Source organism: Mchenga conophoros, linkage group LG20, assembly GCF_057382185.1.
Source record: "Mchenga conophoros isolate Kocher_MC1m ecotype Shallow Benthic linkage group LG20, M_conophoros_male_GT1.1, whole genome shotgun sequence".
Lineage (NCBI taxonomy): Eukaryota > Metazoa > Chordata > Actinopteri > Cichliformes > Cichlidae > Mchenga > Mchenga conophoros.
Genome location: NC_140545.1, coordinates 19,856,713 through 19,868,836, shown reverse-complemented (window position 1 = coordinate 19,868,836; position 12,124 = coordinate 19,856,713). Strand labels below are relative to the sequence as shown.

Here is a 12,124-nt window from a genome sequence, read left to right as displayed (position 1 = left end):
TATCCTGCTCCAGTCTTTTTTTCTTCACACAGTGAAGTAAAGGAAAGCTGCAAAAGAGAATTCATAACATTTACAATGGGCTCTTTAATAATAACAGATGCTGTCAATGTGGGTCTGAAACCAATATGTCCTCAAGATGGACTTCCAAAGCCACGTCTTGAAAACTTTGCCTCACACATTTTTGTGTTGTTTCATGCCCAATTAAACAATAACACCACCCAATTAAAATATAACTTTAATACCAAAAGATGAATTATTCCATTCATATTTTTTCTCAAATAGTCAAATCCATGATAATCTGAAATGCTTGCAGTACACCAACTAATGCAAACTGAATTGCAGCAATCTTTAAATCCATCTTCTCCACTTATCCAATTAAGCACTGCTGAACAGGTCATGAGACGAGAGGTGGGGTACACACTCAAAAGGTCACCAATCCATCACAGAGACAACCAGTCATGGTCACATTAGAGTCACCAGTTAACCCAATAAGCAGGTTCTTGGACTATGAGTGAGAACCTGCACAGGCAGATCAGCTGGTTCATTCAAACCCAAAACCACCCAACCAATCCACTTTTATTATTTTTGTGTTTTTAAAAATGGGAGCAAACTAGAAAATTGTCAAGTTGTGCTGTGAGAGTATTTTACCCACAGCTGCTGCAGTTACGCGTGCGCCCAATCTTGTTTTGAAGTAATTAAAGATGTTTGCTGTAAAATCATTCAACTCTGGAAAAAGGACAGTTCGAATAAATCATTAAAAGCTCCAAATGAAACTTTTAACAACAACTGTATATGAAATTTGGCTCCTCTCAGAGCCACAGACCATCATTCTGACACCTCAGACCACAGATTTCTAGTTACTTCCATTAAATGAAAGTTTAGCTTCTCCAAAGAAAACACCAACAGACACAGATTTCATTTACTCCATCTGTTCTAGTGGTGACTGTGTAGGACATGTAGATCTGTTTTGTATGACAAGCTGTACGTATGTTTATGTTGGACTGCTGTGGGGACATGACTGTTGCTCTGCAGTTGTAACAACAGCAGGCTGTTTGCAATGCAACCTTTCATACTTTTTATTATGAGTTTTATCTACACAGTGCTGTAAAGAGTCAGAGGTCACTCCGGGGACGATGATGCGGTTTCCCAGGGTTTTAACATCCGCTCCATTGTAGAGGGAGTGGGATTCTGGTTGCTCGGCTCTATGTCCACTTTTGTCACTCCGGGAACCTCCTTTCCCTCCTGAACCAGTTGCATCACCTCTGCAAAGGAGAGCTGCTTTGTCTCTGTGGGTTCAGAAGTTTCTGCTGTGAGTTCAGAGTCTGAATGTGACGACGCCGTCTGGTCCAGCTTCTCAACAGGGCAGCCTCTCATACCGGAAGAAGAGCTCCACTGTTTGTAGTCGGCTCGGTCGATGGGCTCGACAAACCTGTGAGGGGACAACGGGAATAGAGGTTTGTGTTTGATATTTTGTTTCTTTGGAAGGGTGGCATTAAAAAAAAAAAAGTTTGGGCATTAAGGTAAATATCACAAAATGCTTTAACGCATTCACTGCTGATTATTGATCTTAACAAGGTACAATGGAAAAGCAGAGCCTTGTATTCACTCGATTACCATCTTTAACCTTGGAAGTGTATCGTATCTGATATAAGTTTTTGAGACCTCTACGTCATTAGTGTGATTTTTTTTGTAACCCTAATCTCTTTGTATTTAAAAAAAAAAAAAAAAAGTGCTTTGGAAAATTGTAGTAAAAAAATACAAACTCATTTGTGCAAATAGATTTTTTTTTTTTTAATTTCTTCTAAATCCATCAAAGGGTTCAATAAACACTCAGGTTAAAATTCTAGCAAATGTTTCATGACTCTGGCTTTAGAGGGTCAAGTAGAAACATGAGGTCCTCAAAGACACTTCTCCACTAAATCATTGGAGAGTTGCATTAACAAAACTAAACATGCTGGGTAACACCAAATTAATTAGTCTGCAGTTTCTCAAGCACAGATGCAAACTCTTCTCAGTTCCAGCTTCTCCAGTGCGAGGATATCCTGCTTTTCTTTAATTTCTAATAATCCTGACATCAGAACTGCTTTGAATATTATTATTTATCTTAACCATGGAAATAATTCTGGTGATGCCGAGCTGGACAACACATTCCTTCATTCCTTTTTAAAGAATGGCCCAGATTATTCGGTTTGACCACTTCTACAGTTTTAGCTCTCTCTGATAGGTTTATCTCGTCTTCCAGCCTAATGATGGAGTCTCTCACTTGGAAACTGACATCTCTTTGGGACTCTTATTTAAAAATGCAGCTATAAAAATACTAATTAAACACGTTGAATCAATATCAGATATTTTGTTCGCTTCATTTGTCATGAAATAAGACAACAGACCTCATCAGGGCGACAGACTGCTTCTTAGTCAGTTGCCCAATTACAAATTGAGCCTTGGAAAATGGGGACTTTGCATAATTCAATAACAGCTAAAACTACAAAAAACAAACTTTGAATTAAAGCTGAAAGTCTGCAGTTGAGTCACATCTTGACTGACTTGTAATCCAATGTGAGGCGTACAGAGATAAAGGTAAAGTGCTGTATGTGCGCAGCTGGTTTATTCTGCCATTGATGTAAAATCCTAACAGTAACCATGAAACTGGGATGGAGCGCAAAACACTTTTCATTCTGTAATGTAGTAAACCAGAAAACAACATTTTTAACGTGAATCTCAAACGCTTTTACTTTCTCGTTTTTAATCAATCTAATCAGTGCACACTGGGGTGTAGATAAACACATAAATGATTAACCAGGTGATCCAGGTGTTTCCTACCTGTTGTAGAAGAACAGTTTCAGGTCCAGCAGGTCGGTTTCGGTTCTGTTTACGGACTTCAGACCGTCCACAAACCGCTGATCCGCCTCAAAGTCAAACGAGTCAAACCGTGTAAAAACGAGCTCCATATTCACTCAGTATAACCGACTCTTCATCCTCAGCTGATCTAAAGTAACACCTGCAGCTGCAGACCTGTCCGCCTCCGGTAACAACAAGCGTCAGCAAAGAGGGAACACATCCCGGCCAAAACAACAGGGCTATGAGCTGCAGCGCCCCTGCAGGTGAGTCTCAGTACTGCACCACAAAGTCAAAATGAGGGCGAAGGAAAGCTGGAAGAGGCGTTCCCATCATTTATTCAGGTACAAATGGTAGCAGTTACACAGTGCACATACAGAAGTGCTGTGAGATTAAAGCATTTTAACTCAACATGCAAATTTTTACCACTTTATTTGCTGTTAGGTTGTTAAATTAGGAATATGTGAACCAAATAGGAAGAAAAAAAACCTTAATACATATCTTTCACATTTAATCTAGGTAACTAAGAATAATCTGTAGTATAATATATGTAGACTATGATAAAAATGTAAAGTGTATGTAAAATGTAAATGAGATTGGATGTTGGGCTGGCTGTGGCTCAAAGGTAAAGCAAGTCATCTACTACTTACTCTGCATGCCAAAGTAACCTTGGGCAATACACTTACCCTCAAATTGCTCCAGATGCATTCACTGGAGCCAGAATGTTAGCTAGAAAGCACTAAAAACTGCTGCAGGAACATAATGTGTAGTGAAGCAATGTGAATTCCCAGAGGAAATAGGCAAGTAATCAAATTAGGTAAAACAAATTGACAGGATATGAAGAATTTCTTAGACAAATCGATTGGAGTTTAGCAGGGTTGTTTTTTGCACAGCAAGAAATGCATTTAAAAACTCAAATGCAGTTATTCTACCATTTGTTTTTTGCATTTTTTAAATCTTTCATGTGTGTTTTTGAGTATTTTGTGTCTGGTGGATTACGTCTGAACTCTTTTGGGACGTAGCCGACACTGCTGTGTATGTACTGTGGGTAACAGAGGATGAACACATGTTGTTAGCAGAAATGTGACCCCCGTGTGATTGCGCACCTCCTCCTCTGCCCTGTCCTTGACCACCACCATCATTGGCCGGCTGCCAGCTGAAGGAGGAAGTGTTGCAGCTGATCTGCTCCAGGAAAGCCAGACCTGCTGCCGCTAACACACATTTTTATTTTTAAGTTATCTTTGATGAGCTCAGTTCAGTTTTTTTTAATGTGTCAATTAAAGAGAGAGGAACCGAGGTTGGGTCATGGTCCCGACAAGCGAGGAAATCTTATTATCATCTTAGCGGTTTTCTTTTTTGAGCATGTGACGTAACAACCAGCAGCCCTGCCCTGAAGGAGCCGGTTACTGCAGAGGCAACCAGTTTCTGAAGCTCAAATGAAACCAGGGTGAAATCAACACACGCACAAGATCACAATCAACTTGTTATTTATTGAATATAACATAAAGTTATTATCTACAAAATACAGTAAAGATATTACAAAATTAATTATAAGCAAGTGAATTAAGGGTTAAGCCCATCTGTGAAAGAAGATGAGTGACTTTAATTGCACCAAAAGCTCTATGAGTTTTCTCAAAGCTCTCCTAAACATCCCACGAAAAGCTGAATTTACATTTTCGAGCCTACAAACTAAATTTGTCTGTGGTGTCAGTGTGAAAGCTGCCGTTTCCCATCATGTTCAGCTGCAGGTGGAGTCTGCAGCTGCTCTGACCGGAGGCGAGTACCTGTGCCTTTGGAGTTTGGTCGGGTTTGATGTTTGTTTCTGCGTGGAGCGAGACGGACGGGCGAAGCAGAAGGTGAGCGTGCTGCTGGAGCTACACTCGTAGCTCCTCTCCTGGTCAAACGGAGAGAAGAAACGTATTGACTTGGACCTGCTGGTCTTATATTCTGTCATTAATATGTTGTTATGATGGGGCAGAGGATGCTAATATCAAGCATGGTCTGTGTTTTGTATAATGAGATGAATGTATGAGGAACTGGTGGGAGCCCTGTCTGTATTTATATAATATAATTTGTATAATTTCCACTCACCTCTGCTGTGACGGTGCTCAGGCCATTTTTGACACCCTGGTTCAGGCTGCTTCCCTTCTCCTCCTTCTGGACTTTGGTGGCCTCCTCTCTCTGCTTCATGAACCTCTGGTTAACGATCCTGGTCACGCTGTCGTTCCTGTTGAGCGGGGCGGCGGGAGGCCTCGTTGGAACGCGTTCCAGGTTCCTCGTGCTACTTTTAGCTTTCTGCCCTGACCCCGGCACTGGTTTGTCTGCCCGCCCGCTCACCCTACGCAGGAACTCTGTCACCAAGCCGTACCGGTTGGCTCCGGTGGACTTGGCGGGCAGCTTGGCGTTGCTCAGGGAGCCGTGGCTCTGCCCAGCACCTGCTCGGGAGCTGGTTTGTCGAGTCCACGCGAGGCCGGACTGATTTTGATGTGCCAGGTTCCACAGAGATCGATCTCTAGAGGTAGATGCAGAGGAGGGGGAGCTCAGATTGGAGGGAGAGGGGAGAGACTGTCTTCGGTACAGTTTAGGTGAGGAGGTGGAGTGTCTGGACCTCTCCCCTCGGCCTGTTATGCCCTCCAGTGAGGCAGAGATGTGGTGAGAGCGGGCAGAGACCAGAGGGGAGTTCAGGGCCCGAGAAGGACTGCTTCTCGTGGTGCTCAACCCTTGAGTCGCATCTGTCTGCTGACCAACACTCACCATCTGTGGTTTCATATGGGTCTGAGTACCGGAGCAGGACACATCCACCCATCCCCGGCCTGCTAATCTTTCTCTCTTTTCCTGTGGGCTGTCTTGACGCTTCTGCCTCCAGCCGGCTGTCATTTCCTTCATGTCATCGCTCAGATTGGCAGATGAGCCCAGACAGAGCTGTGAGAAGGAGGTTGGCGGCGTGCACCAGGGAGAGGGCGTGTCCACGGATCCTCTGTCTGGGCTTTGCTTCAGCTGAGCCAGCTGGACTCTGCGGGCTGACGGGGGGCTGTAGTAGATGCGGACGGTAGACTTCTCTGGAGCAGTATGGCTTCTGTCCAAGGACATCTGCTCAAAGTCAAGATCAGGGAAGCTAAGCGGCATGATTAGATGGTCCCACGTCTTAACTGGGTCCTCTCGGTCAAGCTGGGCAGCCTCTTGGCTCAGATAGCACCAGTTCTTCCTCTGAGAGCTGCACGGAGGAAACTGCCGTCTGAGTCTTTTTCCTGTCGAGCTGCAGGTTCAGATTTTTTTGTAAAAAAACCACAAAGACACCAGGTGATGTATGAGTTACAACTTCAGTGAACTTATGAAAAACATATGACAGTTTGTGGAACAACACAGACCTGTCAGCTTCACGGTGTCGACCACATTGAAAAACACCCCCAACACGACGCTGAGCCAAGAGAGAAAGAAAATGTCACCAAACATTACGTCAGATACTTCAGAAACTAAAACCCAAGAAAAAAATGCACAAACTTGTTGTAAGCAATTTTATGTAGGGACTATTTCTCTTTAGTGTGTTCATCCGCCACTGCGTCACTGTACAGAACAAACAGAGCATCTGACACGATGATTAAAAGAGACAGAAATGTGAAATGGTGAAAGTTGCAGTGGTCCTGATCCTTCTACAAAATAGCCAATCACCACTGGGAGACAAAAGAACCAATCATGTTGTTTCACAGATGCTTGCACAGTTGAGGTTTACACAGTTTTAACCTTGTGCTGTCAGTCAGATTCTACTGTTCTATTGATGCTTGCATGGCTAACCGGATGTAAGGTGAACTTAACTTTACTTTTGTGGTTGGTGTTGATCATGTGGCCACTCTCATTATTAAAGCTATATTGTCATCTAATTGAATGTGGTGTAAGAGTGAAACTTGCAAGAAAAAAAAAGCTTTTTAAACCTTATTTTAGGGGGAAATAATATAAAATTATATAACATCTAAAAACCACTGCTCACAACAAGGGTCCTGGATATTTATGAGAAACCAGGCCATGATTTCTGCAAAGAAGTGTTGATGCTTTGTTTTGCCGCGATGTGAGCGTCAGTGCTCCAAAACTGGGCAGCTGACACAAAAAAATCTAAGCTGTCTCTTTTGGGTGAACTGTCGCTTTAAAGCCCATTGTCTGCAAAATCAATAATGTTTCCGTCGCTTCCCCTTATTTGCTCTTGATAATTTAACACTAACAATTACGTTAGGGTTTAATAATTAATATCACGCATCTATAGTTGTTTGGTATTTTGGCACGTCTGTGTTATTAACTAACCAAACCTTCAGAAACATTTGAATTTGCTGTTCGTTATCTGGACAAAGCATTGTAAACTCATAACAGAGATAACCCCAGAGACATATAGGCTCCAATAAGTCTTCAATAAAGCCTAATAAAGCTGCTGGAGAGCCTGTAGAGTCTTTATTTTTTTCATCACTTCAAACTAAATGTTAAGTAAAAGAGTTAAGAGTAAAATAGGGATTACAGTCCAGTCAGTGGGTTAAGAAGGAAAAAAACTGTTGAAATAATAAATCTGATCCTAAATCATGCTGTGCATCGAAACTGCTTTTCTTTATTGAATAACAAAGGAGATGGAAATGATCATTCAGGAGAACTTGAAGGACTGCAGAGAATCGTTTGAGCGTTTTCGTGCTGCATGTTTGAAAATGCCTGTCCTGTTTGGCTGCAGCCCCCTTCAAAAGATTAGCCTAAATACTCTGGCATGAGTGTTTTCATGATGCCCGCTGAACCGACTGTCAGGCGGACACAAGGCCAGGGAGACAGATCATCGGCAGGACTTCCCGCTGTATCACGCAACCTCACACACAGCCTCACACACAGCGGGGCACACATGCCTGAGGCGTAAACACCATCCTTACCTCAGCTGGCTTGCCCGGCGTGGCCTTGGCCTTACTGTCACATTCAATCCGCTCATCCTGAAGCTCTGCAGCGAGGTCTTGCAACAATCCTTTCAGCACTGACATTGCTTTCTCTCTATCCTGAATAAAAAAGCCCAAATATATTTGAATATTCGACAGCTTTGCGTGTTTTTTTTAAGTGTCATAATGAGCATGAGCAGAGTTTATTTATGCCATCTTTCACTGTACCTGTTTTCCTTCTATGTCAGGTCCTTTGACTTGACACCACTGATGGAGGATCCAAAGAATCTGCAATGAAAGCTGCGTTCTTGGATCCCTGCACTTCTCACCGAGGCCCCATTGAACAGAAGGTGCTTTCCTCGTTTGTTTTTCTGTCTTCTTCGGCTCTCCACACTCCTGCTTACTCTCTGACTCCACGTCAGGATTTCCACAGAGGAAAGGGAAACTGTAGGAGTCCCAGACCTTCTTAACTGAGTTTAACTGTGTATCTTTGGCTGTTAGAAGCATCTCCACCCGCCCGATGAAAGCCAACAGCATCGCCTCTAAAAGTTCCAAAGCCTCATTCAGAGAAATCTTCTGTGCCTTTCCGTTACAGTCTATTGGCGAGGCGAACGTGCGCGAGGGAGACGAGCTGTGGCCATTTTTGGGTGATGTAATCAGGAGCTGTATGGCTGAACTCAAAATGCAGGCATGGTCTCTGAGAGCAAGCAGAGCTTCGTAGTCCTTCAAAGTCATCTCTTGGAGTTTTTTGTTGTCATCACTCTCTTGACTGTCTGAGGGATCCCACTCGCCTCCCACAGGACCCTCTCGAGTGATCATCCTTTCAGTCTCCTCATCGCCTTTTCTTTTCTCTGACCCTTCATCCTGACCCAGCTCGTACATCACGGGTCCCATTTTTATGCTTTTCTCCTTTCCATCTGTGTCCTTCATCGCAACACTCGCTGTCATATTTCCCTCCGAAACATCCCGATTCTCTTCATCTGGCTCTTCCCCTCCTCCTCCACCTCCAATTTTCTCCCTGAGGTCGCTCATTTCTGCTCGCAGACCACGGTTCTCCACCTCCAGTTCAACGATGCGCCGGCTCAGAAGTGTGGCCTCCTCTTCCACCAGTTTAAGATGAACTTTGACCTCCGCCTCCCTGGCGTGGGCGTAGCTTTGCTTGCCTTCAGGTGATTGGGCGGCGTCCACGTCACCGTAGGCTGAGCGGTATTTGGCCAGCTCCTCGCGCATCACCTCACTCTCTGATACCAATTTGGTGAGCTTCTTGCACATGAGAGCTAATTCCTCTTTGGCAAAGTGGAGTTGGCACTTGAGATCGGCGCTGTCATCCTTTTGGCAAATCAAACAGCAGTGACGACAGTCATGATGACATGAAATAACTCACGGATGCAGCCATGTTTAGAAACAAATATACAAACCTCAATCTGCTGAGAGAGCCTCTTCTCTGCCCTGCTGGCCGTCGATCTGATGCTTTTCTTCTTCAAAGAGCTCTAAGAAATAAAAATAAGAGTTTGATCACACACACAAGACAAACAGTGATAGTTTACTAGGTTAAGATTTTCTGGAGCGAACTTCTTTGTATTTGTCCCAAAAAGTCGATTCTGTTCATCTGGACGTAGCTGTTTAGTGGGAGAAATGTTTCGTCCTTCATCCAAGTGACTTCTTCAGTCTGCAAAACTAAATGTCCTTACCTTGATGATTAAGAATGCATCGAGACGTCTTTGTGTTTATGTTTCTTTCTTTCTTTTGGTTTTTGGTTTTAACCACAACTGTGTGAAATTTAATAAACATATTAAAGAAAAAAACTTTTTCTACATTACATTGATGATGAACATTTCCAGCTCCATATTTTTGTCCTTTGACTCCAACAGTAGCTTTGCCTGATTTATAATTCATCTAACTGTATTAAATAAGAACTTGGCTACAGAACTACAGACTAAAACCATAAACTCATCAAGAAAGTTATCCAAAGAATCTTTTTTAATTTTTTTTAGATATTTCTACACAAAATTATTATTATTTTTATTAAAACCAGGGGAGTCACCTCCTGCTGGACATGAGAAAGAACGCAGGCCAACTTTCCTCTCATTGACTGATTTGAACAGCAGGTCAGTGGGGGTTGCAATAACTTCATTCAGTAACTTGAAGTAACAGTGTAACGGTGTTTCGCATGTCTCTCACATGATTTTTGGCCCCCTCCTCTTTACAAAGTCGCTTCAGTTCTTTGAGGTTTGCGGGGATTCACTTTTGCTCTGTTAACATTCAACAGCATTTCAGTCATGTTGAGGTCTGGACTCTGACTCGGCCATCGTAACCTTGATTCTTTTCTTCAGTCAGTGTGTTGTAGATGTGCTTCTGTGTTTTAGCTGTCGGACAGGTGGCCTCATGTTTGAGGAGTTCGTGGTCGATGGTGCACAGATCTAGTGACTGCAGAACAAGTTCACGTCATCGCTCCTCACCACTGTGCTGACAGCTGGTATGAGGTGTTTGTGCTGATCTGCTGTGTTTGGCTGTGAATTATGACCAAACATCTCCAAACTGGTCTCATTTGTCCAAAGCACATTGTTCCAGAAGTTTAAGCCATGCTGCTGTGTCATTTTTACAAAGAAGGTGATTTTTCCCAGCAACTCTCGGTACTTGTTCAGCCTTTTTCTGATTTTACTGTTACAAACTTGAACTTGACATACCAACTGAGGCCCGTAGAGTCTGTAGCTTCTAGGTTTTTTGTAGTTTCATGAGCGTTGCTCAGTCTGACCTTGGTTGTCCCAACAAATTCCCTCCAACTGCACGGCAAATTGGCAGAAATTTGCCTACAATACTTTGGCATTTTGTTAACATACCTGTAAGGTCCAGAACAGCAAACTATCAAAACCTCTGCTTTTATAGCGTGCTGATCATCAATCAATCACTTACATTTGATTAATAGCACCTGGCTCCTACTGTCCCTCTTAATTCCTATAGAACCAGTAAGGCTGTACTTAGTTTCTTGCTCTTTACATCACTGAAAACAAGGAAAAGACAAATCTGAAGTTTAATTTAAAAATATAAAGGCAGGTAAAGGAATAGTTCAACATTTGTTTCTGATGATTACATAAGAAAATTAATAACACACTAAAATTTGTTCAGTGAGAGGGTATAGCATGTTTATAGATTCTAAATTTACATGATGTTTGTGTAACATCAGTTTATGAGCTGGACACCACAACTTCCTGGAGACTTGCTAACCACAACAAGTTCATTCTTCTGTTATTTTCTGTGTAAATTAAACAAATTAGTTATAAAATGCTAATTAATAAGCTTTAAAAATGCTTGTAGAAGGATTTACAAACCTCTGCAGGCATGAAAGTCGTGCTGATCTTCTCGGCAAGAAAGCAAATAAGCATATTTCCCAAAATGTTTAGCTAATCCTTTAAGTAAGTATTCATCATGCTCTTGCACTACTTCTCAGAGATGCCTAAAAGGCGCTAAATGTGACATTTTCTCTCCTCCGAGTTCTTCCCGTCTCTACTTGAGTCAGTTTGTAGGTCTGAGTATGTCAGGAATGTAAGCTTCTGTCAGGCAGCATTGTCTTCCTCTTAAACACTCGACAGGATTTCACTGTGTTAATAATAGTCAGGCTAGAAGGAGCAAACACAGAGAGGGAGTTACACTTTTTGAATTCAAGGCCGGTGGGCATGGAGGCTCAATAGATTTGGGTTACTGTGACCGGAAATTTGTCGTTCCTAATAAGTAAAGATGGAATTAAATGGTAATATTTCTTTAACTGTAAAATTATTGTCTTTGTTTCAGCTTTTGTCCTCTTACTACAAGTCTATGCTCAGCTTGTGCAGCTACACATTTACGTTTAACTCAAACAGCCTCAAAAACATCGGGCAGCAGAGTGAATTTCTGGCATACTCACCCTCCTTCACAATATATCCATGCTGTGTTTTTTTGCTGGTTAGATTAGGTAATCTAAGTGGATTTCCCTGTTGGGATCAAAGGGACTAGCAGCTGTCTCAGATGAGTGGAGCAGACTGAGCTCGTGCCAAAGCACCGAATCCTGGATTAAACCGCACACGTGTCACTGGAGTGCACACTGGTGCTCAAAGGAGGCAGAAGAAAAGGTGGATGGGGTGTGGAGGCTGAAGTTTGATCAAAGCGTGCTGAGTGATGGCTGTAGGTCAGTATGTCTGTGCACCAACCAACACCCTCCTTTCTTGATGCCCTAATACACACTCATCCAGATTTATCCAAGCTTAATAAGAGCAGTAAGAAAAAGAAAGTGAGTCTATTTTTGTAATCTCTCTACTTTTTTTTTCTGCCCTGTCAGCCGACGATGTCAGCTGTGCCTGGAGTTCAGCATACCAGGCTGCTTCGCCCATCCCCGGCACCAGGCAGCTGCCGGCCGAGCC

The 12,124-nt window shown here is 42.8% G+C and overlaps 2 protein-coding genes across 3 annotated transcripts in view; both read right to left on the bottom strand.

The window, feature by feature from the left end:
* Positions 1–219: 219 nt before the first annotated feature.
* Positions 220–3,047, bottom strand: LOC146550663 (uncharacterized). The gene is made up of 2 exons (XM_085261210.1): positions 2,821–3,047; positions 220–1,429 (listed from the first exon to the last, which is right to left on the bottom strand). Exons 1-2 carry the CDS (start codon positions 2,946–2,948, stop codon positions 1,120–1,122), a joined length of 438 nt encoding a protein of 145 aa, XP_085117336.1. The 5' UTR covers positions 2,949–3,047; the 3' UTR covers positions 220–1,119.
* Positions 3,048–4,326: 1,279 nt separating this feature from the next.
* The window catches only part of LOC146550662 (uncharacterized), a 17,461-nt gene continuing 9,663 nt past the window's right edge, over positions 4,327–12,124 (bottom strand). For both annotated transcript variants that reach the window (XM_085258882.1, XM_085258881.1), the window contains exons 4-9: positions 9,149–9,220; positions 7,959–9,059; positions 7,731–7,850; positions 6,204–6,253; positions 4,927–6,091; positions 4,327–4,729 (exon numbers count right to left, since the gene is read on the bottom strand). In XM_085258882.1, the coding sequence (XP_085115008.1) occupies positions 4,574–4,729; positions 4,927–6,091; positions 6,204–6,253; positions 7,731–7,850; positions 7,959–9,059; positions 9,149–9,220 (2,664 nt within the window). In that variant the 3' untranslated portion in view covers positions 4,327–4,573. The remainder of the gene's footprint in view (positions 4,730–4,926; positions 6,092–6,203; positions 6,254–7,730; positions 7,851–7,958; positions 9,060–9,148; positions 9,221–12,124) is intronic.